Source organism: Aedes aegypti, chromosome 3, assembly GCF_002204515.2.
Source record: "Aedes aegypti strain LVP_AGWG chromosome 3, AaegL5.0 Primary Assembly, whole genome shotgun sequence".
Classification (NCBI taxonomy): domain Eukaryota; kingdom Metazoa; phylum Arthropoda; class Insecta; order Diptera; family Culicidae; genus Aedes; species Aedes aegypti.
This window is the reverse complement of record NC_035109.1, coordinates 124,075,374-124,101,536: the sequence shown is the minus strand read 5'-3', so window position 1 is coordinate 124,101,536 and position 26,163 is coordinate 124,075,374. Positions and strand designations below refer to the sequence as shown.

The window sequence follows — 26,163 nt, the reverse complement described above, 5'->3', positions numbered from 1 at the left end:
AAGGAAGAAGTTCGCGATCTTTAAGAGTTTCTGGCAAAACGCAACAGCCTCCTTTCTTTGAGATTCGGAAGGAGACCTTGATTCCCCTAATGGAGTTCAAGATCTCCTGCCTAAATCCGGAACAACTGACCACGATAGTCGGCACTCTTTGCTTCCTGACTTGAATCAAAGAACCCGGGCAAGAAACTGCTTAGATTTGGTGTTCGGAAAATTTGTCCAGAGCATCGAACTGATTGCTCATTTCGATGCAATTATTAACATTATCCATTTTACGCTTGGAAGAAAGTTCGCATTCCGGAGAAACGTCCTTTCTTCCATTCACGTTTAGTGACAGTTTTTAATCCCACTTTTTTGGAAGGAAGTTGTGAATTCAGAGATTCACCTTTCCTTTTGTTTGTGGTTGCAACCATGTTTAGTGAATAAACGAAAGAAGACGAGACCTCCTAAGAGGTTTTTTTTTTCTCAAGACGGTGTCCAAGAAGAATTACCACCGCTAGCTTTCGCTAACAGGTCCAACGAAAAATCGAAGGCACGGGTCCAAACAAGGAACGTGAAGGGATCAATAATAGAAAGTATAGTACTAAAAAGTACTGTTTTTTTGCTTTAGATAGTTTAAAAAAAAACTTCCAAGAGCAGAGAGAATTCGTGTACGCACAGCACGAAGGTACGATGCGCACTGCATACAATTAGTACTTGCTGCTCCGTGATTGACTGCAATAATCAAAATTGAACAGGGAATCAATGAATCTATGACAAAAGGTCGAAGGACAAAAGGTCGAATGACAAAAGGTCGAATGACAGAAGATCGAATGGACAAAAGGTCGAAGGGACAAAATGTCAAATGGACAAATGGTCGAATGGACAAAAGGTCGAATGACAAAAAAAGGTCGAATGGACAAAAGGTCGAATGACGAAAATGGTCTAATTGACAACAATTTAGGAAGAACTAAAGGCTATATTCTTAAGATAAGAAAGCAAGTTATCACAAGCGCTACAGCTAAAATAGACGCGAAGGAAACGCGCATATTTTCAGAAAGACCATACTGAGGGAGGTTCAATTTATGCTGGTCAACGATCTTTTCGGGGTGAACTTTTTTTAGACTTTTAAAGTCGTAGTGCATCCAGAGTTACTGTGTACGTGCTGTAGCCTTATGTTCAAGAGCCACATTCCTTTCATGCTCACCCGTGCACTATACATTATGAGACCTATGTTGGTGTTCCTCGCTTTTTTAGGGTAATTTCTCAATGCGTCTCATGCGCTTCGTCACATACGTTGTTCAAAAACAGCACAATAATTGATGTGAAGACAAAATTTTAAAACGAGAATCGAAATTGTAGCTTCCGGATCGCGCGTCTTTGAGCGTACCATGTAGACCAGTGCTTCCCAAACCTTTTAAGCTTTCGCCCCCTTGAGGTCAATATTTACCTAGAATCGCCCCCTAATATGTTATTTCAATATTTGTCTTAGCCAAAAAATGTCTTCGACTCGCATATCCATAGAATCATATTACAATAACTATTATGAACATTTTAAAATATTTTTCTGAATGTCGATAACCCACCATTATTAGGAATGATATACTGGACTGTAATTTATAAGAGCAATCAGTTTTCGTTACAAGCTCGGCCCAGTTATGTAATGTATGCATAGGCGCCAACTTGTGTCTACAACAAGATTAAACCACTGCCAACCAGAACAGCCAATGTTTCAAAGAAGGACAAATCTCAATTGAAAATGTATCAAATTAAAAGCTAATAATAATTACTTTATGCTTTGGAGTATCAAAGTAATAACAACCAACATTCAGAAAATGAATCTTTTGTTTGGAAAATAATAGCATTAATACAAATTATTGCTTCAAACGATAGTTCTGAAGAACAGCTATCATCTAAAAAAAGGAAAAACTTCAGATGAGAAGGGAGGAATTTGTGATTAAAATGTTAGGCGGCATCCACAAATTACGTAACGCTCTAGGGGGAGGGGGGGAGTAGGCTCAAGCGTTACGGCTCATACCAAAAATTTTCATACAAAAAGCGTTACGGTCGGGGGGGAGGGGGTCGAAAATTTTCAATTTTAGCGTTGCGTAATAAATGGACGCTGCCTTAGCAACTGAATGTACGATAATCCTTTCAACGGTACAATTTGGACCTTTCACCCATTCGACCTTTTGTCCATTAGACCTTTTGTCCATTGGCCCTTTTTTCCATGCGACCTTTTGTCCCTTCGACCTTTTGTCCCTTCGACCTTTTGTCCCTTCGACCTTTTGTCCCTTCGACCTTTTGTCCAATCGACCTTTTATCATTCGACCTTTTGTCATTCGACCTTCTGTCCTTCGACCTTTTGTCCTACAACCGACTAAGTGTGTAAATCCAACACACTCGGTGTATAAATGTCAAAGGTGTGAACACTCTTGAACGCGTCAAAATAAATAGAACATACATTGTAATGTTCTATGATAAGGGGACATAGCAAACAAGTTGAGATGCACTGCTCTCCTAAGCGACTGAACCCTAAGTCCCGTATGTCTCTTTCACTAATAACATTCAAGCCAGAGGATCGTTTAACATTACCACCCCCATATCATCTCGCATGGCGCCTTTCGAGCCAAAGGGCCCGGGAAGCTTAGCTCTGCCCATTAATTATATGTCTACCTGGACGTACCTTGGTGGCCTTCTGCTCGGTCGCCACGGCATTCGCCGAGAGGTTGGTGCGTTTTTTGCTGGCCAAAAATTTCAAATTGAAATTTATGCTTGGCGTCGGTACACTGTTCAGATGCAACCGGAAGGAGCAGAACCGTTGCCGCCGGGTTTCCCTCTCGATGTTTTCTGGCGTTTGAGTGCTCTGGTCGCAGGTCCTCATGCTGGACTGTGTCGAAAGGTCAGACCGGTGGTAATGATGATGATTATGCTGCTGATGATGGTGATGATGGGGAAGGTGGTGGTTATGATGATACTGTGCTCTACGGGCTCTGCCTCCAACATTGCTGCGGCCGCTCAACGTGGACGAAGAAACGATGCCAGCTGGATCGGTGCCACCGTTGCTATAAGTCCCGGCCGTTGAGACCGCCTGTGTCGACGCCGAAATGGTGCCTATTCTGGAAGAAAATAACCGAGGGATGTATCATTAGAGCGGGTGGTAAGATTCATGCAAAGTATAATGCAGAAAAGTGCAGGTGAACCTCTAATGTACATTTGGTGTTAAAATCCGTTCACTTACATAAAGGATCTACACCACTCTTTAAACAATTCTAGTTACGGTCTCTATTGGCGAAGGATCCAAGGTCGCTTAACGTTCAGGGCGATTGGAAGCGAATGGTCAGAAAAGGCTTCTTCATTAGACATAGATTCAACGCAACAGCAAGGAGTCAAATATGAGGTAAGTAATTATTATGCCATAACCTTAGAAATTGACCTTTAAAAAAGAAAAGCTAGATTTTTCAAAAGATAATAGCTATTTATAGATGCAATTATGGATAGGTGATCGAAAATTTGAAAAATGACACGTATTTTGTTATACGTCTTTTTTACCATCATCAACAATTTTAATAATCGTATATTGCAGGTAAATACACATACGATAAATGTATGTGTTAGCTATATTAGTCTGAATTGCTGCTGCTTTAGAAAACATCTCTCATTTTAATGTCGTGTGGAAAAAATATACAAATTCATAGTTTTCCCATTAGAGATTCGGTGAAATATTTAAGGTGTTAATTGTACCCCCTTTTCCCCTGCCTACCTGTCCGAATTGAGGCCATGCAGTTGCCAAGGAGCCGTTCCCCCAAACGGCAGCATCCTGCTGTTGTTGTTGATATTATTTTTCCGCCTTTCCAAAGGATTCTTCATTGCTAAGCAAATTGAGTCGTCACTCTGACATCCCACACCGCTGTTGCCTCCGTTTCCGGCCGAGGGATGTTTCGTTTTGGATAAGCGACCTCCTAGTCTAGGGAAAGTAAGAAACACATTCAATGCACATTCCCTATCCGGAGATGTCAACCGAAGGCAAAATGTGACGTTTAATATCTGTCTCGAACGGTGAGAATTTGCCTTCTGTTGCGCTGAAATCAAATAAATCCCCTATTTCCTACCTTCTAAAAAGTTCCCCCTCCGGATGTTCCTCCAGGAAGCGAGCCTTCTTCCGCAACAGCTGTACCGTCAGAGCGTACGTAACGACCATCATCACCATAGGGATGTAGAAGGCCACCAGCGAGCCAAAAACAAAGAACGCCCGGTTGTTGATGACGCACTCCTGGGGTCCTGGCATGATGTTGTACTTGTTGATGATACCTAATGGAATGGAACAGCCAAAATGGCAAAATGTTTAACTACACGGGTTCATGATAAGGGTATGCGATATATCGAATGATTCCGTCAAAAACGAAATACACAGTACCAAAAAATAATGTGATTTACGTCTTTTGGGATGCACATAAAAGAAGCGAGCCGAATGACGTAAATTTGTGTCCATTTTAAAATACGTTAGTGTCTGATTCGGGAAATGTCGATCACAGTTCAATCGTTTTCGTGTCCTTTAACATGTAAAATTACATATTTTGTTCAATACATCTTCAAGGACACGTTTTTGTGTCGTTCCATCACTTACATCATGTGTCAATCAGTCATAACCAGAATTACGTCCAGAGTAATTTTCATTATTTTTAAGAGTGTACATATGTATCGCGGAATTACGCAAATCTAACGAGGCGAAATTTTTATTTCCGGATTTCGCTTAGCCGAAGAAATCGCTAAAATTTGTCGGTATCAAACGAAATGAAACTGCAAAATTCGATTGCAGACGACAAATTATATTCAAAAAGTCAACAAATTCCTAACATAAAAAGTTAGTTATTTCGATTTTAGACATCTCAAATATATAAACATATGTACCTATTCGGCATACTTTGTCATTTGATAGACGAAATAAAGTATTTTTCAGAACATTGATGAGATTTTGCAGATACTTGCAATTTTTGAGTAAGGTGATATTAACAAACCTAATGCAATAAGAAAAAGTTGCACATGCATTAAGGATAAACAATGACCCATAATTTTTAAACGCTCAAAAATCCTTTTTTTACCGCTGGTGTATATTTTTTTAAGATTTCCGATTAACAAGAGCATCAAGAGAGCCAACAATCGAAAATGGTTGGATTTGATTGGATTATTCAGTTCAATCATGTAACAGCTCGAAAATATTTTTTTTTTGTTTTTACTGACACTTCACACCAAGCAAATAGGATAAGAATTTTTCTCTTACACGAATGCACACAGAGAGTCTTATCCTATTTGCCTATTCATCACGCTTTACAGTTCACACAAACAATTCCACATACAATCCGGTATGTAGATGATTCAGTAAATTATCGTTTCTTTCTTTACTGGTATCCAGTGCTTCTTTCAAAGTAAGAGTATCGATGGCGTTTTGTTTCCTTTCGTCCTCATACTCTCTGCAATACAAGATGAAATGTCGTACATCCATTGTGATTCCGCAACACTCGCAGATGGGTGAGAGTTCCTTTTTCAAGAGAAAAGTATGCGTTAGCCACATGTTGACGATTCTCAGCCTGGTTAACACTCGTTGGTCGGCCGCATTACCACTGTCTAACCATCTCTTCGTATAGTCTTTTATCTCCCTAAGCTTGTTCTCTCTTGTTTGAAACCATTGACCATCACATGCGCGCCATAGGGTGATATGCTAGTATCCATCGTATTAAGCATTGATTAGTGAGAATTGCAATTTTCCCAGTTTTGCAGTGAACGTTGCTGATGCAAACCGATGCCAGATATTTGTTTCTTAAAACGGCTTTACAATAACATTTTGATAAATCTTGATATCTTTTTGGAAATAATGCAAAGAAAATGCATTTTACTTTATTCTCAATCCGTCGTATTGTTTTCAACTCCGTCGCAATCAGTTTCCAGATTCGTCTCACAACTTACGACTCACTGTGATGTATTGAGTGATTAAAACACAACATATAAACGCTATGATAAAATGTTTCATTTGAATATATTGATCTACGGGCATCTCCCTCCATTCCTTCAGCATGACGAAATATACTTATTTCCTTTAGAATTTATTGTTCGTCATCAAAATTCAGCCCATACATATGAACACAATTCCTTATTGACCGTACAATTATGGCATTTGCTCACAGTGCAGCAAAAACAACACAATCAAAGGAACCGTATTTTTATGTCGAGCATGGCGCACACATTGATGCGCACAAGCTTTTTTTTTTTCAGTACGACGGATTGAACTTTGTTTACATTCTCAATTTTACGTGGTCGTTGGGGAAATTTCATAAAATTTCGTGAATTATAGAACTTTTGCGGCGTGTGATTGGAATGAAATCCTTCAGTGAAGAAGTACGAAGGTTTTCCATAGTGAAAATAAGTGCCTGCGTATACGCTGCTTCAATTAGTTATCCGGTGGAGCTTCCTACATTCCACTAGACCTCTGGGCGGATGGTTTCCGCTGTAATCCGTTTTTTTTTTTGTTTTTATGTTCCAACCAAGACAGAGCCTGCTTTCCGATTGACCATTTTTACATGTGTATGGCTATGTTCTGGGTGTATACTCTATGTTCTGGGAAGTCGAGAAAAGTCCAATTTTTTGTTACGGATAAATTCGGAAAATTTTATAATATACCGACAACATAACTCATTCGAAACGTCACAAGTCATGTTTTTTACCTACCAGTCGTGATTTTGGGACTAGTTCCAAAAGTGCTCCATGAAATCCTTCAGAAATTCCTTTAAGAATTCCTCTCAAAATATCTCTAGGAATTTCTCCAGAGATATTTTCAGGAATTACTTCGGGAATTTCTCCAGGAATTTCCCATAAATTGATAAACTTTACCCTAATTCGTACAGTGATTTTTCTGGGTATCCCATTGGAGACTTCACCAATTTTGATCAACGCCGATTTTTTTTTACCAGTTCCTAAAGAGCTTTAGGAATACTTTCAGCAATTCCTCCAGAAGTTCTGCCAGGAGTTCCTACCAGGCACTCCTCCGAATATTATTCCAGAGATTCCTACAAAAAAATCTTTACACTGATCTCTTCAGAGATTTTGCAAAAGTTCCTGCTGTAACGCCTCCTGATTTTTTCGTAGATTCTTTCGGACTGAAATTCCTTCGGATTTTTTTTCCAAGGATTCCAGGATCGTTTCCAGGAGAATTCTTCTAGGGATTCTTCAAGTGTATTCTACTGATATTCTTTCAAAGATTTCTCTCGAAATTCTTCCAGAGTCTCCTCCAATAATTCCTTAAGGAAAACAACTACAAATATACCTGCAGAGATGCCTACAAGGCTTTTTTCCAGAGCAGTAGGATCATCTCTTCAAGGATTACTCCAGTGATTTCACAGAAATTACTCCATGTGTTCCTCAATGATACATGCAGGAGTCGCTCAAAGCATTCCACCAGGAATTCTTCCAGGGTTACTAAAAGTAAATATTTCACATATTCCTCATATGATTTTTCAAAAGTTTCCTCCAGAAATTCCTTCATACATACAGGAAAATCAGTGTATGAATTACTCTAAGAACTTGTCCATGTAATTCCAGGGATTCCGGCTGAAATTCATCCATTAATTCGCCTCCACACATTTCTACCGTGGTTCCATCATGATTTTCATCAGAAATTTCTCTAAGAGTTTTTTCCCAAGATAGTACCATTATTTCACATTGTAAAAAGTAGAATACCTAAATATGGTTGTGTGTTTGCGAACTGCTATTGATTTTTTTTGTATTCATATCCTTTTTCATAATGAACAACATGAAGAAAATATAATTTTGACCAAAATAAGTTCATCTGACAATGGGCATATCGACATACGGGGAGAAAATCGGGAAGAAAATCACATCAAGATAGGGAGATATCGAGATATGGAGAGTGAAAATGAATGCAGATTGAAGAGACTGAAAAAAATCATCGACATAGGGAGAGATATCGAGATGTAGAGAGTCGACTTTATTTTGAAAAATATATTTTGAAATATGTTCATAAAATCATGTCAATTTTACTGACAATCATTTTTTGTTTTGTTTTTTTTTTTAACTTTCATTACAACGTGCAAGTATTTATTCACCTACAAACAAGAAGCAATCCAAGTTTCCCCGAATAAAAAGGATTTTTAAGTTGATATTGAGTTATGTAGAGAAAATCACTTCACACGTGACATTGACCAACGATGTTATTGAAATATCGACTTATGGAGAGTACGATGTATGCAAATTTAAAGGGACAGAAAGATCCATCGAGTTATGTATTTTACCGAGTTATAGAATATCTAGTTATGGAAAGTTTGGTGGAAAATCAAACACAATTCTATATCAAAGCCAAATTATCACAACTTAAGGCTAAGTAGCCCGTCATTCATTTTGGCAACAGTGATGACTTTTCAGCTTGCATTTTAATGTGATAAAACTCAGTCTTCATAGTTTATATTGACTTGAAAAAGTATCACTGCACGCGCTAACATGCATAAAGTAAGCTTACACTTTTTCAGCTGTCTTAGTGCAAAACCAACTGATTTTCTTTTCTTTGATTCGAAATCGTGAGATGAATAAGCAACAATCATCAACGACGCGTACAAATTTCAATGTCGGTCTATTTCGCCTTAAGTATGAAAGAAGCAGTTTGCATTATCGAAATAAAATATATCCCGTTAGCATCTATCAAAGCTGGTAAAACGTGATAAAGAACGGGGTATACATTCCAACAATTCCGTTCAAAAAAAGTGCTCTATGAGCCAAATCATCTGAAAACCCCAGTCCAAGAATAACAGAGGGCTTCTAATAGGGGTTTCCCAAAAGTAACTAGTGATTTAAAGTTCCAAAAACCATCCCAGTGGTTCCAAAAGTATTCTCAGGAATTCAACAAGAGTTCTCAAGACGTTTTGATATGTTCTCAAGAGGATTCTAGAGGTTTCCAGCGTTTCGAAGTGGTTTTCAAAAGCTTCGCTTTGAATCAAAAGGAATTTTGCAAACTTATATATTAAAGTATATTTCAAGAGCTTCGTAGGGAAGCCCGATAAACCCTCAAAATACTAAATAACACCTCTTGGGTGTATTTACTTAGCTGTCCCTTGAAATCCCCTTCGGAATGCTATGGAAATTAATGAAAACGCTTTGGGAATCCCTGGTTTTCCTTTCCTAACGGATTGAAAAAAAAAATACTTTTCAAACCTCCAAAGTATTTGTATCAATCCTATTTCAAAACATCATGATATATTTCGTGGAACAAGATTATTTCGTTTCGAAAAATCCCGTGCATTATTGAGTTTAGCATCAAGTTTCATGAAGCATAATCCAACAAATTTCGTATAGCCTATTGTTTCTTCTCAGCATGGAAAACATACATATCGCATACCCCTAGCTTATAACTAATAAGCGTGAATAACGGCAAATGTCGGCAGCTGGCGAAAATTCTGGGATAGGGTAGTCTAAATTAAGCTCTGCTTTTACGAGCACACTTTTGATTCAATCAGAGCCACCCCAAATCGGAAACGCTTGAAGTAGTCGGTCGATAAATGACGGCAAGTGGCAATGGATCAATTTGTCCAAGGCTTTTAGCAATTAAAAATAATTCCACTCAATCGACATTCAGCAGTGAGAAGTGGAGTGGCAACACACAGTGGGAGATTTCGTCATTTTGGCGCGTTTTATGAATACCTTGCGTCCTCATTATGCTGCCAACGTTATAGTGTCATGTTCAATGCGCTTTTTATGTACTTTGTATTAAGCATCATGATCAATTCCCCTAAAAGTGAGTACTGGTAGTTGCAATCACTGTCACCACCAAATTGTACTCCTCCTATTTCCTCATGTACCCATTCTCTTGCATTGAATTGTTCCAAAACTGCTGGCAAAATGGGAATTTTTGATGGACACGGGAAATTGTGTGATTTTTTTATAGTTGCTTTTATAGTTACTTAAAGTTACGCTTTTACTTTTGAAAAACTTTCTAGAAATCATCATAACGATTGGAAGCATAATTACACAAAATACCCCACTGTGCAATGGTGTGGTCGATGATATCAAGAGGGAGTCTGCTGTGGGCATGATAAGCGTTGAAGCACCGCCACTTGAGCAGCAGTAGCAGCAATGATTAGAGACATAAGAACCTACCTAGGACGGTAATCGAACTCGAAACCAGCATGGCCAGCAACCACACGAGAACTATCTTGATGCCCGTTAACCGTTTGGTCGAATGATGCCTGCTCCCGAGTGGATTCCGAATGCCCAGATAGCGGCCCAAGCTGATGAAGCACATGTGAAGGATGCTTGCCGAGCAGGCCAACACGTCGCACGTAACGTAGATATTACACCACGTTACACCGAATGGCCAGTATCCTGTAATGAGATTAAGGAGAGAAGAAAATTTGTAAGTGCGTAATTGTTGAGAACAAATTAATTATTACCGCAATAGCTGTCTAGAAGTTAAGCTTGCGTTACATTCAATCTCAGTTAATTATGGCGAAATAAATTACTAGAGTACGTACGTTCATGGAATAATCAATACTTCCAGAAAATAAACTATCTTCTTCTTATTATTGGCATGACGTTCTCGCTGGGACAAAGCCTGCCTTAAATATAGTTTCTTTAGTAGTCTAAACCATTTTTTGCAATTTCTCATCGTAATAGGCTGTTTTTCATCACGACAATCTGTCATGAAACGGCCTACTTTCCTGCACTGGAGTATGCAGTGCGGGAATAGTCAATACCCAGTGCTGTAATGATACATTACGTAACGCTTTCTCTTCACGCAAATGTTTTGAGTTGCGTAATGAATCATAACACAGCCATTTTTCAGAAATTGTAAAATAATGGCGAATGTCCGATATAATATCTTATACACTCAAGTGGTCTTCTACGAAATTGCAAAAAATGCTGTACGTAACTCGTTGCAGAATGATGATTTTTACAGCACGAGTTCTGTATCTGTGCTTGCCGAGTAGGATAATTACGACGAGTGCTGCAAAAATCATCATTCTGAAACTTGTTCCGTAAACTACTATTTTGCAATTCCGTTGCAAATCAATCAACTTTTCATTGAGAAGTTGATCAACATAACGGTCTACTTTTCCTACCAATGTGCTACTTTTCAGCACTCTTTTTGGTGCTGAAAAGTAGCACTTTTCAGTACTGTTTTGCTAGGCGTCAACTGAATAACCCAGTCTCTTCATGCCATTCGTGCTTATTCTGCGCGGTGTGTGAGTCGAAACGAGTCGTTCTCACCTCGGGTGACGTGAGACGACTAATGTTAATCAAATGGGAGCGAGTCGACAATTGTCACCTCATTCGACTCGTCTCGCCTCACACGCCGGGCAGAATAAGCACATTTACATCAGGTTATTGTAAGGTCGGCTAAATGTTAGAAAATGCATTTCACCGAAGATGGATTTTTCACGGAATCCATTCTCGGAAGTAGGGCGCATTCGAGCGCATCCGGATGAGAATCGTATGCACCAATTTCAAAGTTAGATATCTCGCGTAGGTTCTGAGAAAAATCCAATTTCGGGGACGAACTAGTTCTAATTTTTTACCGCGCCGACAACTGTTCTGTTGTGCGATCTGCTTCCGACACATGCTGGTGATCCTGGATTGGATCGTCCAGCATTTGCAGTCAGCTACTGTTTGTACTGTCTTACCTGTTCTTTCCTCCAATAAGGAATAACGAGGAAACTTGTGACATTCATGGGTACCACTGTATCACAGCCTACGTGGTTGAAAAAAAAAACCGAATTGATACTACGCATGGATGTATGCCCATGTGAGTTCTCTTGAAGTGTTTGTCTGTGCTTTTAGAGTTCATCTAGCTGAAAAATAGACGTATAAAAAATGAGACCGTCAATGTCACTGCCAATCGTGTGACCAGCATCTAGTACGCGCATTTTGGAGGCGGTACACAAAGTGTCAAATGTAACCATAGTAACCAGCTTTCAATATCAAAACATTCACTCTGCCACATTCCTGCCATCGCGAGCGCGAGGTCTGTTCTGTTTAAGAAATGGATTTTTCGAGTGCTTTGAAGAGCTTTTACTCTTCATGCAAAAAATTGTGCCGACTAGGTATGGTGTTCCAAAAATGAACTTTATTTGTATAGATACAAATAGGGGAAGGGGTGGTAAAATGAACACCTTAAGGTAACCCATTCAAAAATAAATCTTAAAGTTTCAGGTTTGACATCACATCACAACGATATTCCTATCACTGAAAAACCTCAAGACCTCCGAGCCAAAAGTTACGTCAGCTCCAATTTTCAAACGTGATTTTCTAAAATCTGAGCTTTCGTTGCTATTTTCACTTCAATTGACCTCCGTATCAACCCGAACACTCGGATTTATGCTCTGAATCGTCCGTGCGTGATAAAAATTCATTGAAGTTTGTCTATTCTCGGTAAAAGGCATGGTGTTCATTTTACCTCCCCTGTTCATTTTACCACCACTTCCCCTACAAATACATGGAGTGGTGGCCTCAAAAGGGATGGTGCGCTTTCCAAAATTTGAAAGAAATTTGAAGCTTTTGTTCCCGATACCTTTCATCAAGATATTAGTAGGAAAACGTTCTCAGAATAGCGGTTCAACCGCGTTTGAGGAAACTTGGAACTTCAACGTAAACAGAAACCATGAAGTTGAAAGGTGTTCATAATCGGAATCAGTAAATAGCTTCTTATTGTTCATTGATTGCATCATATTCTTAACAGCTTTTCATAATTCTTCCTACAGGTCTTCATGCCATGTCATAATATGTTATGGAATTGCAAATATAATGTGACTGCATTGACACGGAATTCAAGTGATTCAACTGGATTGACCTGTAGCTGACCGGGAAAAATTCAAATCGTTTTAAGAATCATTGGAAGTATGTTTTGAGCAGAATGAGAAATAAACGTAATTTTATTTAAATTTCCAATCTTCCATATACGATTTACGACTTCATACCACTCATTATCAGATCGTTCCAGCACACTGTGTTGACCGGTTGTCTCCGTTCACGCGTTCGAGTTAAACCAGGTGTTTTTCCGAGTTTTTCGCGGTTTTCGCGATCGAAACGTGTGTGAATCTGTGGTTGCGGTGGTGAAGAATAAGTGCACAGTGAAGGTTTGGTGAAAATCGGTGTTAAACCGGCCGAAAACGGCGAAAAAAAGTGACACCCACGTGCTTTGAAACGGCCAAACAAATCGCCGTCAGCCGGCTCCCCGGCCGTTCTCATTCAGCATTCGGTGGTGCACAGTGTGCTTGATTTGTTTTTCGCTGAAACAAAAAAAAAAGTGTCGGAAGTTTGGGAAATAGTTGAAATTGAGAAAGTGAGCGATTCTCATCAGGGGTTCACTACAGTAGTGTCCAGTAGTGTCTACAGTGCGGCACAAAATTTTGGGAACGCCTAGGCATCAGTCTCTACGTCCGAGGAGAAAATAAGGTAGGATCTTTCCTTTTATTTTTTCATCGCCAATTGGGGTAGGTAACGGGTGACCGTTGCCAGTGAAAGTTTTTTCCACGTGAATCAACATGGCGGCCGCTAGTAGCGGCGACCCAGGTGGGACTGTCAAACGTAGAGTACCGGAGTACATGGACCCAACGAACCAATTTGGTGAGTTGACGTTCCTGCAACTGTCTGGGAAAAACGGAGTAGCGTTACCGATTAACCCGTACATTACCGGGAAATCGGTTGAGGCATGTGCCGGCGGACCTATTGAGAGCGCGAAATCCGAAGCGCAGGGTACAAAATACACCCTAAGAGTTCGCGACCCAGCCCAAGTAGCCAAGTTACTTAAGTTAACGAAGCTAATTGATGGGACTGAGGTAGAGGTCGTCCCTCATCCCAATTTGAACATTAGTAGATGCGTCATTTCCTGCATGGACCTAATTCAGATGGAGGAAAAGGACATCTTGACGGAGATGATTAGCCAGAAGGTGATTCGTGTGCAGCGTATCACCCGAAATGAAGGTGGCAAAAGGGTCAATACACCGGCACTGATCCTTACGTTCTGTAGGACCACGTACCCGGAGTATATGAAAGTTGGCTTGCTCCGTGTCGCTACTCGCCCCTACTTTCCAAACCCGATGCTCTGCTACGGCTGCTTCAGCTACGGGCACACTCGTGTTCGTTGCCCTGGACCGCAACGCTGCGTCAATTGTTCGCAGAACTTCCACGGGGAAGAATGCGGTGAAGCTCCCTCGTGCCGTAATTGCAAGGGTGATCATCGGCCAACCAATCGCCAGTGTCCGGTGTATAAAAAGGAAGTGCAAGTGATTAAGATTAAAGTGAGCGAAAACCTGAGTTTCCCGGAGGCCAGAAAACGCGTGGAGCAACAAGCTGGTAGCTTCGCCCAGGTAGCGGCCCAACAGAGCGTTTTTGAGAGGAAGCTAAAGGAGCTGGAAGCGGCCATGCTCCAAAAAGATAAAGAAATCGCCCGGTTGCAAGAAGACAACAAAAAGAAAGAGGAGAGGATCGAGCAGATGATGGCTTTCATCAAGCAGGTCAAGCAGCAATCTAACCCAGAGAGAGTGCACCATGTGAGCGAAACCGTCGTCGCTGAGAAGCCCCGCCACAGCCGAGAGCAACGAGTGGCCCAGTCGACGGCTGGCCCGATGACACGCTCAAGGAACAACTCCCCGGCCGTTCAGGAGACCAAGCGCGGAAGACCTCCAAAATTTGTATACCCCAAACCAGCCACCTCGCCAGATACCAGCCCGCCCCCGAAGAAGACCGCACCCACTACCCATGACCTGACTCAGATGGAGTATTCCGGCGAAGAGTCTGAGGTATCGGAGACACCTTCTAACCAGCGTCTTCGATAATCCCACTCTTGAACAACGTTCGGAAAACAACGATGACCCTCGCACGAACACGGACTATGAGACTTTTCGGTTCGGAAGTAGGGAAAGTGTAGTACCTCTTCCGACGCAAGTACGGCAGGCTGAAGGAGTCATCCGGGACGTCTTACCCCAACCCGTTGATGACGAGTTCACCTCCGTAGCCGATGGATCCAACGACTATACCACGACACTACAATTTCAATCGGCACCAACAACAAGCAACAGCATCGCATCCAACCACCGACTCACCGACGATACTACACAAAGTCTTTCCCCAGTGCCGGCTATTGCCGGTGTTTCTGGAAGCAGTCGTGTAGTAGTTTCGGCAATGGCTGGCACTGTGGGGCAAGACGTCCCACAGGTCAGTCTTTTGAATTCTCAAGCACAAACAGGTACTGCCGCGCCTGCAATCTTTTCAGATACCCACCATACCACACCAACCGCAGCAAATCCCAATCGACAGCGACTAACATCAACCAATCGTCTCGCTATCAACAACCGCCCCGAAGAAACTACACAAAGTCTTTCCCCAGTGCCGGCTGTTGCCGGTGTTTCTGGAATCAGTCATGTAGTTGTTTCGGCAATGGCTGGCACTGTGGGACAAGACGTCCCACAGGTCAGTTTTCGCTTATCCCTACCTCAATCAGGTACTGCCGCGCCTGTAATACTTTCAGACACCCACCAAACACCACCAACTACTGCAAATACCAATCTACATCAACCAGCATCAACCTACCGCCTCGTATTCAACAACCAACCCACCGACGATACTACACAAAGTCTTTCCCCAGTGCCGGCTATTGCCGGTGTTTCTGGAAGCAATCGTGTAGTAGTTTCGGCAATGGCTGGCACTGTGGGACAAGACGTCCCACAGGTCAGTCTTTCTAAATTCTCATCCCAAACGGTTGCTGCTGCGCCTGATTATCTTTCAGGGTACGCCGCATCATCACTATCTCCCGGAGAAGGCCCTTCGATAGTTCATCGCAGAAACATTACACAAAGCGCTTCCCCAGTGCCGGCTGTTGTCGGTATTGGCAGAACTAGTGTAATGGTTTCGACAGCAGCTGGTACTGTGGGACAAAGCGTCCCACAGGCAAGTGACAGTTTGGTTCCTTCATCGTCAGAGGCTACCGCACTCCCTCTTTCTTCCACAACAGACCCGCCGATTCGAAGATTATCAACCTCGTCATCCACCACACGATCAGCTACGGATAGTCGCTCCGGCGGCTGCTTCGCCCTCCAGTGGAATATTCGTGGCCTTAGGGCCAACATCAGCGAGCTGAAGCTGCTAATCTCCGACCTCGAACCGTGCGTCGTAGCTTTGCAGGAGACCAAGGTGAACCAGACTGTTGTTCCGCCAGACTTCGTTGGCAGAAACTATAAGTTGCTGCTACAGTCAAGGAACGCTAACTACTGGCAACATGGTGTAGGCCTTGCCATCCGAGAAGGCATACCGTTCGAACGCATCCAAGTCGATACCTCTCTGCATCTCGTTGCTGCTCGCCTTCACGCGCCGATCCAGGCAACTGTTGTGTCGATCTACGTTCCGCCGAGTTCAGCTCAGTGCCAGACCGCACTGGATGAATTGTTCGACCAGCTGGAAGGTCCGATTTTAATCCTCGGAGACTTCAACGCTCACCACATCGCATGGGGATCGCACCAATCAAGCGCACTTGGACGATTTATAGCCGAAACAACCCTGACAAAGCAAATGGTGATCTTGAACGACGGCTCAGCTACCCGCATCGATCCGGCTTCGGGCAACACTTCGGCGATCGATGTGACGATCTGCACAGAGAGTCTGGCTCGGAGGTTTACCTGGCGAACCTTAACAGACACGCACAACAGTGATCACTTCCCAATTGCGGTGTCCATGCCTGGGTGGTCAAATCAGCAAACAACGCGAAGGAAATGGCTGTACGATCGGGCTGATTGGGAGCTATATGAACGGATTACAGCCGAAACCATCCGCCCAGAGACCGAGTGGGATGTAGGTAGCTTCACCGAAAAAATAATTGCAGCAGCGACTAAGTCTATCCCGCGGACTAGTGGCCGAATCGGACCAAAAGCGGTACCATGGTGGTGCCCCGAGGCAAAGGCGGCAATCCGTCGGCGACGGAAGTGTCTTCGGTCGCTCCGACGTCTACAGCAGGTCAACCCAGATCAACCCGAAGCATTGGCGGAGTTCCAAGCAGCAAAAGCGGAGGCACGAAAAGCGATTAAAGAAGCGAAGGAGCAATCGTGGGAAAGCTTCGTAGGGAAGATCTCCCCGCACAGCACGACGACTGAACTGTGGCGCACGGTTAACACACTTCGTGGAAATCGGACGAGACGCTCAGTGGTTCTTAAACGGCCAAACGGATTCACGGACAACCCCGAAGAAGTAGCGGAAGAACTAGCGACGTACTACGGCGAAAGATCGGCGACGTCCAGCTACCCTCCATCGTTTCAGATGGCGAAAATGGTAGCTGAAAGAGAGTCCATAGATGTTTCGTCTAATACCGGCGACGCGTACAACGTTGACATCACCCTAGCCGAACTTCTGTGGGCTCTCGACAAAGGGCGAGGTGCCTCGACAGGTACCGATGGGATAGGGTACCCGCTGCTCCAACGTCTTCCTGTGTCCGTAAAATTTGTACTACTGGAGCTGCTCAACAAAATCTGGCGCAACGGTGAGTTTCCCGCCAGCTGGCGGAATGCCCTCGTCGTTCCTATTCCGAAGCCGAACTGCCAAGATTCCGGTCCTGCTGCCTTCCGCCCTATCTCACTTACTAGCTGCATGGCGAAGACACTCGAGCGAATCATCAACCGTCGTCTTATCGCGGAGCTAGAGTCAAACGGACGACTTGACAAGCGTCAGCACGCTTTTCGTGTGGGACGCGGTACCGACACGTACTTCGCCGAGCTGGAGAGGTCGATACCGAACGCCGACGAACACTCTTTGATAGCGTCTCTGGATCTGTCGAAGGCATACGACACCACCTGGCGACACGGTATTCTTCGCTCCCTGAAATCATGGCGGATACGTGGTCGGATGATGAACCTTCTGCAAAGCTTCCTCTCGGAGCGAACGTTTCAGGTGTCGTTGGGTGGTTACACGTCCAGTGAACACAAGCTGGAAAATGGTGTGCCGCAGGGATCAGTGTTATCCGTAACGCTGTTCCTGGTGGCGATGCAGCCCATCTTTCGGGTACTGCCGGATGGAGTTGACATACTCCTGTACGCCGACGACATCCTCCTCGTCGTTAAAGGGGCAAAAAGTGAAGGGCTACACACGAAATTGCAGGCCGCCGTTAAGGCTGTATGTAAATGGGCGAAGAGTGTCGGCTTCGCAATGTCTGCTGCCAAGTCGCATGTGTTCTACTGCAGCCCGAATGCACGTCGGGAGCCGGCGCGGAACATCATTGTTGATCAGGTCTCTGTCCCGAAAACCAACCGGTTGAGGGTTCTAGGTGTCACTCTCGATCGCACCTTGACATTCAAACCGCATTGCAAAATGATGAAGAAAGCATGTGAGTCACGTCTGCGAATACTCCAAATGATCGGAGCCAAACTACCGCGAGGCAATCGGACAAGTCTGCTACAAGTTGGATCGGCGTTAGTAACTGCAAAACTGACGTACGGCATCGGATTGGTGAGCCGAGGAGGACCAGCAACACTGGAGACCCTTGCTCCGGCATATAACAAAATGGTCCGGTATGCTTCTGGAGCGTTTGTTACCAGCCCGATAATTTCGGTCATGGCCGAAGCGGGCACCTTACCGTTTGAGCTGTTGGCGGTTCAGTGCATAGCGAGGACAGCCATCCGCATTCTAGGGAAAAACAGCCAAAATAACTCTCTTCCCTTGATTCAGCGCGTTTCGGATCGTTTGGAGGAACTCACAGGCACTACACTCCCTGCTGTCGGTCAACTTGTGAGGCAAGGCGACCGTGCTTGGAACGAACGGAAACCCTCGATTCTGTGGGACGTGAAGAGGAGGATACGAGCCGGGGACCCACCGGAGAAAGTACGTCCAGTCGTCCAGCAACTTTTGTCGACCCGCTTCCACAACTCGACCGTCGTTTACACCGATGGTTCGAAGTGTGAAGACACGGTAGGAGCCGCTTTTTATAATAATGGCATCTCCGGAACGTTTAGTCTTCCGAAGGAGTGCAGCGTCTTCTCTGCAGAAGCGTATGCAATCAAGAAAGCGGTTTCAATCCCAAACATCCGGAACGAGGTGGTGATCCTAACGGATTCGGCGAGTTGCCTGCAGGCCTTGGAGGCAGGATCTTCCAAACACACATGGATCCAAGAGATCGAGAACATTGTGCGGAACAAAAATGTAAGATTCTGCTGGATCCCGGGACATGCTGGCATAACCGGCAATAATGAAGCAGATCGCTTGGCCAACGCGGCTAGACAGCAACCGGCTGTTGACACTCCTATCCCCGGTGAAGATGCTCTGAGGGCGATAAAAGAAAGCATACGATGCCAATGGGAACGACAATGGTTTGCAGTTCGAGAAAACAAATTGAGAGAGATAAAGCACGACACGAAGAGGTGGACAGAACATGGCAATGCGGCCGACCAACGCGTGTTGACGAGATTGAGAATCGGACACACGCGTCTCACACACACTTTCCTCCTGAAAAAGGAATCTCCGCCCACTTGCGAATGTTGCGGAACGTTGCTTGATGTAAGGCATCTCATTCTGCACTGCAGAAAATATGAGCAGGAAAGAAGAAAATATGATATCTGCAATATCAGCCTGAAGGAAGCCTTGGATAATACCAAAGAGCGAAATGCAAAGCTTGTTAAATATCTCCATGACACCAGACTGTATGTGAAACTGTAAATGAATTGAATTGTGAAACGTAAATTTGTAAACAGGTTAAGTTCTTAATTTTTTCCGACACGAATGCACCCTTCTGGTGTAAAGTGTCACTAATATAAAAAAAAAAAACCACTCATTATAAAAAAGGTTTTACTCGTTTCATATTAGTATTTCCAAGACTATTTCATAACATCGATGAGTAACTCAAAGGTTCCATGTAAGGCCAATTCCGGATGCAGCATGTCGAACAGCGACTCTAATCTTTACCTATGCTGGTCATTTATTCGTCAGTTATTCCAGCTTTTGAGCACTTTGACGAATTTCACTCCACTTTTCCTTCCCATTTGAAGCAAAAACAAAATGATTTGACACTTTGAGTACTGGTGGATCGCGCTCATAGAAAATCAAGACTGGCTGATTCATCCCCATCGCAGCCATTGTATAGTAGAAGCATTAACCTAAGAATGCTAATGTCGCTTCTGTTCGTGTTACCAACATCTAGTTTGCCACGAACTGACAGCTTGAGTACCGGGCCTCAAAGTGTCAGATTAATTGTAGAAACCAAAACAACGACATGGTATTGAACAAACAATGGAAAACCATAATTTAAGGTAATAATAATTAAAATCAGTTTTGTGAAAACAGCGCTACTAGCGTTCTACTACTAATATTTCTATTCTATAACATGACATCGAACAAGCAATGAAAAGATATCGTCAGAGGTGATAATAAACAGCAGAAGCATTAACCTAAGAATGCCAATGTCGCTGCTGTTCGTGTTACCAACATCTAGTTTGCCACGAACTGACAGCCTGAGTATCGGGCATCAAAGCGTCAAATTAATTATACAAACATAAACAACGACAAGGCATTGAACAAACAATGAAAAACCATAATTTAAGGTAAGAATAATTAAAATCAGTTTTGTGACAACAGCGCTACTAGCGTTCTACTACTAATATTTCTATTTAATAAACTAATTCAGTTTTGTGAGAACAGCGCAATTAACGTTCTACTACTAATACAGTCGCCTCTCCACATCTCGATATCGAAGGGACCATCGAGATAGGGAGAGATTGAGACAAAGAACAACTTTTTATTGAATACTAGATTGAAATACACTCCGTTGCCAAGAAAATAATAACCAATCAGACGTCATAGCACGTTCCTTTTTTGTTTTGAATCCCAAAAATTTGGTCTAGTAACCTTTGGTATTGGTCATATCGACATACAGAGAGAATATTGGGAACGAAAAAGCAACAGGCACACATCGAGATACGGAGATATCGAGATAAAGAGGATATCGAGATGTGGAGAGAGAAATTGTTTGCAGAATGAAGGGACCTAAGAAATCATCGACATAGGGAGAGATATCGAGATATAGAACATCGAGATGTGGAGAATCGACTGTATTTCTATTCATTGTATAGAATTAACAGCGCCTCTAGCGTTCTAAATCTAATATTTTTATTAGCTGAAACGACATTTTCGAAATAGCAAAAAAATTTTTATGCCACTCGTTGCAAAACTCGATTTTTTCAGCACTCGTTGTATTTATCCAACTCGGCGGCCTAGTTGGATAAATGTACAACTCGTGCTGAAAAAATCATCATTTTGCAACTTGTTGCATGAACAACTATTTTAACTTTTTTGCTGGGAGTAAAAGGATAGTTTATCAGGCTGTAAAGGATCAATCTCCATCGTCAGCTAGTGTCGAAAATTATGCAATATTATCAATTTTTTTATAGCTCTACCCTTAGTTGAATAGTGAAGGATACCAACACACAATTTGTTCATAAAAATAAAGATTTTTGCTATGCGAAAAATTATGATCAACTTCGATAAATAGTTTTTCTTATGAGTTTTCGGAAAAACTGATAAGTTCTCCAACCAAAAGTATTTTGAGAGATTTTATATATTCTAAACATTTTAGCATAATAGCTGAATAAGAATAACAAGAAAGATTAAGCATAAGCAAGGTTTTCACTTTATAAAATTAACAGTCCCTTATAAAATAATATTTTCAGAAAAATACACACTAATCAGATGTAAATATTAGGGTGCGGCATATTTTTCGAAAATTCTCAAAACGAAAAGTTCGTGTACTGTTCTGAATTCAAATCACAGTAAAAGGGAAACTTAAATTTTGAGCCAAAATATTTCGATTTAGAGGTAACGCAAGCGAATTGAAGGTGAATTTTCAAGTTATAAAATATGACCTTCAGTGAAGTCTCCATAATTTTGTTTTTGTTCTAAGAAATTTTGAAGCTCTTAGCAAAACACAAAAATAAAAACCAGTCTAATCTAAAACCAGTTTTCTCCAAGTATTTCCTCTTTTCACTTAAAATATCGTTTAATATCGTTTTTGTTTGACCATGAATTCATGGCTACTTAACCAATTTAAAATCTTTGTTCGTGCTTTTGATGCAAATTTAGTAGTTTTTAAACTATTGATTATATATAATAATGATAAAAATTGATTTAGAAATAGTTTTGACTTAGGTGTTTAACAAAAAACTGCCCACTTACATGAAATTTCAACGAAAAATACTATAGTTTTCATATTTTTGTCAGCTAAACATTAATACTTATACTTTTTTTTATAAATAATATGCTTAATTAAACTCGCAGTTATAACAAGATACCATAAACATTTCAGTTAAATATCAAAAATGTAATTTTCAGCGAAAAAAAAAACAACAATTCGAAGAAATTTGATTATATTTTCATTGAAAAATCATGTATTTGAGTAGATTTTGGTGCATAACTGAACCAATTTTTTAAATAGTTGTGTTCACAGTTTGAAAAAAACATCAAATCACCTTCAAAACTACATGAAAAGATCTGGAATTCGATGAGTAGCCGTGAGGTTATGGACAAACAAAGATGTTTTTTTTAGTAAAAAGAGGAAAAGTTTAGAGAAAACTATTTTTAACTAAGACTTGTTTTGATTTTAACAAATTCAATATTCTACAAACTGAGCATGAGCATGAGCATGAGCATGATTGACCGCCCGCAGTTGCTACTCCGTTATTGCAAGAACAGCTGTACTTACACAGGGAACCAACAGATGCTACTCAGGATCAGTAACATCTTCAATGTGTAAGTACTGGTGCTCTCATTATTATAGCAAACAATACCGGCGCCGGCTGCGTCCGAATGCAGGTCAATTTGGGAATGGGAGGGAAATGTTGACGTGTTACTTGCTTTATGGAAGCCGAGGAGTCCTCTGCACTTCCACAAGAAAACACTGGGAGTTTGGATATGGGAAAGGATTCGTTTTGGTAAACGATAAAGATATATTTTTAAATGAATACGTGAACATATACACGAATGATCGATACCGATAGTGCGATTACTATGCGAACCGGACACGATCCGAATTCCGTCGCTCACCCATAAAGGAGCATGCAATTCAACGGATCAAACACTATTGACGCGTCGATACTTTTTTTTCACCCGCACACTTTGTTTCGTTTTTTTCTTCCGAAAAACACGAACCGGACACAATTGATCCGGATCCCGTCGCTCGCCCTCAAAGGAGCATGCAACAGATTCAACGGATCAAACACTCAATTCAATATTCTACAAACTTTTGATAAATTCAACTTTAAAGAAAATGATCTTAAGAGCTTCAAAATTGGATAGAAAATAACAAAGTTATTAATACTTCACTGAAGGTCATATATCACACCTTGAGAATTCACCTGCAAGTTACTTGCGTCACCTCTTGGTCTTGATATTTTGGGCTCAAAATTTGAGGTTTCTCTTTTAATGTTATTCAAAAGAGCACACGAATTTTTGATTTTCAGATCTTTCGAAAAATAAGCCGCACCCAGGTTACACTAAGTACGACAATTTTTTCAAGGTGATTTCTCCAGAAATTCATCAGGTAGTCCTCTCAAGACTCCTCTAGAAAATAATCCTGAGAATTTCTCCAGGAATCACTAGAGGAATCAATTTTCCGGGAGGTTCCAACGGAAATTGAAAGGATTTTTTTCAGGTAATCCAACTGGGATTCTCCTGTTGGATTGAAATTTCTCCAGAGATTCGTATTAAACCGCCAAAAAGAAGGAGCTCTGTTGGGATTTCTGAAGTAATTCCAGAGTAATCCCTGGTTAAATTCCTGGAAGAATCTCTGGAGAAATTCTTGCAGGAGCGTGATAAAAAGATGGAAAATTAAGGGATTATGAGGCCAAATGTACAATAGGATATTTTTAAAGAGGAATTTTTGTTTTAAATATTTTCAACCTGTTTTTTTTTCTTAAAATATTTTTTTAAATAGTCATAGATAATCATGAATATAGCTTGCAGAAAGCAGTTATAATGAAATTTGTACAAAATGTATGGTTATTAATTATTGTTTATGCAAAATATTGTGAATAATTTACCTTCTTATATTACAAATTCCAAACATTTCCAAACGATATGCTATAGTTTGGGTACACGATATTGATCTACATAATCGATTGCCGTTAGCCTCAATGATGGAAGGTAGTGGGAGCAAATAGTTTTATGGCTATTTTTGCCCCAATTCCCCTAAAAACGATTTGTTTCATGATTTATTGAACAGATATCTCCGAATTCAAGTATGTCACGAAATGGCTTACGAACGGGTCAACGGATTTGAATGATTCCTTCTCCGTGTTTCCGACGTGTTTGTGTGGATAAAAATCCCAGGATATTCATCGAGAAAGTTGAACAAACGAGAGTGAACGGAACTGTCATTTTGTATGGGACGAATCATAGCGTTTTTCAACAGCCTACTTGATGGCAAGACGAAGTTTGCCGGGACCACTAGTAAAAAAATAAAATTGAATACATGAAAAAACTATCTACAGTTTTTTTTTTCGTAATGGAACTTATTACTCTGGGTTAAGTTAGCTACACAATCAAGAAACAAGAAAATATTTTTATGTTTTTTTTTATGCTGAAATTCAGACAATAAGATATAACCATAATAACGGCTTACAATATTATCACAGTTTGATTCTCCTAGAGGAACACAGGTGTCAACAAACAACCGATCTGTTTTAAGCAAAGGTGGAGGGCGGCTGTCAAATGTGAACAAAATGGACTAGTCGACCACCTAAGTCCAGAACCAGTTTTAAAGCTTAACCAGTTTTAAATCGTTATTCGTAAAATTTCAGCTTAAAAATGAAATTGAAAGAAATTGTTTGTAAGCAGGTGTATACTATGTGCTATTGCAGCTTGCTGTTGGCGATTTGAACAGCAAACTTAACTAATTGCTTAAAAAACATGCTTTGAAGAAACTAATCTCGTCTTCACCCTTGGTTTTTATTATTTGTGATTGTTTACATTCTAGAACCACATGTTGTCGTAGCAAAAAAAAACCGCGAGTACTTCCCTTGCTTTTAAATCAGGTGAACGAAAGTCTGCAATATGTTACGCCAGTTTGTCTGCGACTCAGCATTGACATTTTCTAGGATAATATCTATAGGACAAATAAAACATAACAATCATAAGAAAAAAAAAGTAATGAAATGGATGACCGATTTTGGAAAAGATTGAGAGTTAAGCATTTTTAACTACTGCATCATCAATAAAAAAAGTGCTGTATTGAAATATATGGAGGACTTTATTTGATTACTTTTATGATAACTTTTTCTGTAGCATATGATGGCAATTGTAATATTGTAATAACACATATCCGTGAAAAGACAAAATTATATTTTATTAATATTTCCCAAATAGTTTCATGTAAAATGCAATTTAAACCTCATAAAATTTCTACATTAATGATTGCATAGCTAACCTGACCCTGAGTAATAAGTTTCATTAAAAAAAAACTGTACAAGATCAAGGCATCAGATACAGCAACCCAAAATCTACTAGAGACACATGATTTGATCCTTGAGACACGCAATAGTGTCATTTTTGTTACGCTATGTCGTCAATGAGCTTCGACAATTATCAACTGAAATATGCAGTGCAATGGCGCACGAAACATTTTTTTCTGCTCTTACTCCACTCGAAACATTCATAATTGATTGCTTGCATGTGGCACCTTCTGGGGCAATCCCACCGGACAGGGATAAAATATTTCCCGCCCGAATCTAACGTGAACATAATCAACCACGGCAAAGCAGCATTGAAAATGTGCAAGATACAGGCTTTTATTTCTTCCACTACATAAAATCGACATCCGAATGGACGTTTTACGAGGGGATATATTCGTTGGATTCAGCTGGAGCTCGATGCAATCGCTTCAATACGGGAGGATTGCGCATAAATTGCGCGATGCAAACACTGCAGAGAGGAGTTTGTTTCGTTTTGTTATTGGAGCAATTGACATTTACCAAGAAAAGTAAAAACCGAGATATGAAATTGTTTTAAGCGACATTTGAGGTTTTATAAAACACTCATTAATCATGTACATCATCGAGTAATTTTTAATTATAATCATCAACAGATAAATTTTGTTTCTACCAACGCTGAAGTAGGTAACCACTTGACTGAAACATTAAATGTCATTATGAGATCATCAATTACATCCGT

The 26,163-nt window shown here is 41.1% G+C and overlaps 1 protein-coding gene across 6 annotated transcripts in view; it reads right to left on the bottom strand.

The window, feature by feature from the left end:
• LOC23687582 (muscarinic acetylcholine receptor M3) overlaps window positions 1-26,163 on the bottom strand; it is a 110,000-nt gene that overhangs the window by 6,293 nt on the left and 77,544 nt on the right. For all 6 annotated transcript variants that reach the window (XM_021849918.1, XM_021849917.1, XM_021849920.1 and 3 more), the window contains 4 exons: window positions 10,135-10,359; window positions 4,089-4,287; window positions 3,740-3,943; window positions 2,663-3,095 (listed from right to left, as the gene is read on the bottom strand). In XM_021849918.1, the coding sequence (XP_021705610.1) occupies window positions 2,663-3,095; window positions 3,740-3,943; window positions 4,089-4,287; window positions 10,135-10,359 (1,061 nt within the window). The remainder of the gene's footprint in view (window positions 1-2,662; window positions 3,096-3,739; window positions 3,944-4,088; window positions 4,288-10,134; window positions 10,360-26,163) is intronic.